Source organism: Leuciscus leuciscus (genome assembly GCF_965113295.1).
Source record: "Leuciscus leuciscus genome assembly, chromosome: 4".
In the NCBI taxonomy this organism is placed as follows: domain Eukaryota; kingdom Metazoa; phylum Chordata; class Actinopteri; order Cypriniformes; family Leuciscidae; genus Leuciscus; species Leuciscus leuciscus.
Genome location: NC_138728.1, coordinates 41,709,309 through 41,712,786, shown reverse-complemented (window position 1 = coordinate 41,712,786; position 3,478 = coordinate 41,709,309). Strand labels below are relative to the sequence as shown.

At 39.4% G+C, this 3,478-nt stretch overlaps 1 protein-coding gene across 1 annotated transcript; it reads left to right on the top strand.

The window, feature by feature from the left end:
- Window positions 1–1,512: 1,512 nt before the first annotated feature.
- LOC309496111 (complement C1q-like protein 2) lies at window positions 1,513–3,167 on the top strand. Its single transcript, XM_082166107.1, has 4 exons — window positions 1,513–1,864; window positions 2,041–2,091; window positions 2,197–2,331; window positions 2,535–3,167. Exons 1-4 carry the CDS (start codon window positions 1,555–1,557, stop codon window positions 2,813–2,815), a joined length of 777 nt encoding a protein of 258 aa, XP_082022233.1. The 5' UTR covers window positions 1,513–1,554; the 3' UTR covers window positions 2,816–3,167.
- The last annotated feature ends 311 nt before the right edge of the window (window positions 3,168–3,478 follow it).

Sequence of the window (3,478 nt, the reverse complement as noted above, 5' to 3'; positions counted from 1 at the left end):
TGTCTTTCCCTTGGCAAGCCACCTTGCCACCCCTGGGGTTTAAATATTCCACCTGCGGCTGGACACCCCAGTGACTCCGTATGCAGCCCTTCGGCGTCATATGTGTTTTCCAAGTCCCCCCCTTCGGGTTGGGCATGATTGCATATTTCCACTGAGATATGCTTCCCAGTGTACCTTGGTATTCCTGTGTTAAGTAGGAGTCCTTCGTCCGTGCCAGTCTCACGACAGGGAGCTCAGACTTACGCAGGGCACTGGAAGACAGTCGAGAGGTGGCGTGATTACACTGGGAACCCCATTCGTCGTCATCCGACGTAACTCGGAGTGACAACGAAAGGGAACGTCTCGGTTACGTATGTAACCCTCGTTCCCTGAGTAGGGAACGGAGACGTTACGTCTCCCTGCCACTTCCGCTGTACCGCTGGAACGCCTGAGTTCAGTCTCGGCTCCTCAGCGAAGACATAGTCTGCATGTTGCTCGCGCACTTCCTTATATACCCCCTGCGTGGGGCGGAGTTACGCTATGCAAATTCCGCAGACCCATGGCATTTCATTGCCATTGGCTCGTGTTTTAATACTCGAAGATGATAGGATTTCTAAGCGAAACCCCATTCGTCGTCATCCGACGTAACGTCTCCGTTCCCTACTCAGGGAACGAGGGTTACATACGTAACCGAGACGTTTTCTCCAGAGCAGGTATTCAAAAATGAACCATCACTGAACTTTCTTAAGTGATACTTTGCTATTTTCAAAGTGATACTTTGCTATTTTCTTCTAGAAAAAAACATTATTCATTATTTCATTATTTTCCTGTTATCCCTGTAAAGCTGCTTTGAAACAGTCTGTAGCCTATTATACAAAAATATAAATAAAGGTGACTTGACTGCTGATCTATATAAATATCTAATAATAATAATAAACTTGATTTTATATAGCGCCTTTAAATGTTACTTCTCAAAGCGCTTTACACAGACAAGGATACAATGAGAAGGTAAAATGTTAATCGGAAAACAAGCAAAATAAAACATCAAAACAATAAAACTCAACATGCAACTAACATACAAAATACAAAATATACAATCAACCAATACACTGCTAAATCACATAAAAGCAAGTCTAAAAATATGAGTTTTAAGCAAAGATTTAAAAGCACTAAAAGATTCTGCATGTCTAATCTCATATGGAATAGAGTTCCAGAGTTTTGGAGCAAGGGAAGAAAAAGCCTGGTCACCCATAGAGCGCAAGCGAGTTGAGGGAACAGTCAGAAGTCGGAGGAACGAAGATCACGCCTTGGAGTATAAACAGTTAAAAGTTCAGAAAGATACTGGGGTGCTAGGCCATGCAAGGCCTTATAAGCAAGCATAAGTATTTTAAAATCTATTCGAAAGAATCTATACTGAACCCGGAACATCCCTTTGATTATGAATAACCATTAACTACTTGTTTTTCTGGAGAAATGTAAATCATTTATAAAAGACAGTAAATCAGGACACTATAAAAGGAACATGAGAGGCTGTGAGGATGAAGAGCAAGAGCTGGAAACAAACATCAGTGAAGAATGAAGGGTTTAGTATGTTTACTGCTGCTGTTGGAAACCTTTGTGTGTGTCGTACAGCATCAGGTAGATGGAGGACTCAATGAGAATGAGATCAGTCAACAGCTCAGATCTGAGGACGGAAAACAGAATCCACCTCAAACAGACACTTTGAGAGATGAAGCTTCAACTGACAGCCAACAGACCTGCGAACCAAGCTTCCCTGACATCTATGCAGCGCTGAGAGAACTGACCGCCACCGTTACAGAGCAGAAAGTGAACATCAGAAATTTAGAGACACAACTGAGGGATGAGATGAACAAGAAAAATGATGGTACCTCACCAAAACATTCACTCTTTTATCAATGATCCTCAAAGTAAAACCAATGGAATACATTGCATAATGTAAATGTTAGTGTAAAGTTGAGTGTATAATGTGTAAATTGTGTTATCTATCTATTACAATAATCAGTGTAAATGTCATTTAACAGAATCTTTATTCCTTCACAGAAATTTCAAATCTTACTCTGGGTCAAGTGGAGTTGAGAAAGGAAAATAGAGGTGAAAGTGTGCTTGAATGATGTTAAATTCAGTGTATTCATTCTCAGTGTAATACAGTAATATCACAATTGTAATCGCAATATTGCTTATGTTTTTCAATAACAGACAGAGAAATAGCTTTTTCAGCGGCACTGGTGCAATCTGGCGGTAGAAATTATATTGGTCCTTTTACCTCTGGAATCACACTAACCTACAGGAACGTCTTCACAAACATTGGGAACGCCTACAACCCAGTTACAGGTAATTAACAATGAAATGAGTCATAAAACTCAGTTTATAGTAATGAAAACCCTTCTGCTCCATTCAGACCCCTCTGCAGTTGTGTAATGTGTATTAGAGAATTAAATGATCTGCCATCTTTCAAAACTATTACACAGTGTGTTTGCTGATTAAGTGATCATACAGGAAACCGCTGATTCTGTATCTCTTGTTATTTGATTTAGGTGTTTTCACAGCCCCACTGAAAGGAGCGTACATGTTCAGAGTCTCTGTATTTGGTATTGGCCCAACTGCAGCAACTGCAGACATTTATAAGAATGAAGAGCGTATGGTTGTAGCACGTGCTTATCAGCCTGAGCAAGGGTTAAACTCCTCGAATGGTGTTGTGTTGATCCTGGAGGTTGGAGATGTTGTCTATGTGAGACTTTCGTCTGGCTTTAGGATATCTGATGACCAGTATAATCGCAACACTTTCAGTGGTTTCCTACTGTTTCCCTTAAGATAACAGGAGCTATGCAGAATGTGATTCCAATAATTCTGAACCTTCAGCGTATGATTTAAGATGAAAATCATGAAGAATCATTAACATATAAACCTGTATTAATGAGGACTAATGTGTGTTTGAAATTTGCAATAGATTACTGTATAAAAGTCTGAGCTGTCTATACATGTAAGTGTGTATTAAGAGATTCAGCACTGAGACAGAACCCATGAATATCACCTGTGACTCAAAAGTGTTTTGTTAAAGCAGTAAATCTAATAATGTTAAATAATACATTTTTAAGTATAGTTTGTTGCTGATCCTTGATCTGTATCTCGTCACCCTACATACATAAATAAATAAGAGAATAAAGAGACATTGTGGCATTTTCTTTTCCTCATATTTTCATGAATATTTCCCCAACAATGCTTGCTATTATCATGATATCATGCTTATCGATCAAAATAACTGACTTTGTGGTGGCAATTTCCAGACATTTTTAAGAGTTTTATTTATCATTTACCGGATTATGTATTATGTTAGATGCACAGTAGTCATACAGCACGATAATCGAGGACATAACTGGAAAAAGGATCAGGGAAGGCAAACGATAGGGTCACAGGCAGGGAACAAGAAACAATAGTCAGTAATACAAATAAGGTTCATACACAAGAAGACAGTCACTGG

What these genes read in the sequence shown, in the direction of transcription:
- LOC309496111 (XM_082166107.1), top strand. Translation starts at nt 1,555, where the DNA reads ATGAAGGGTTTAGTATGTTTACTGCTGCTGTTGGAAACCTTTGTGTGT. An exon ending in GATGAACAAGAAAAATGATG is followed by an intron (nt 1,865 to 2,040) that starts GTACCTCACCAA and finishes ATTCCTTCACAG; the next exon opens with AAATTTCAAATCTTACTCTG. An exon ending in CGCCTACAACCCAGTTACAG is followed by an intron (nt 2,332 to 2,534) that starts GTAATTAACAAT and finishes TATTTGATTTAG; the next exon opens with GTGTTTTCACAGCCCCACTG.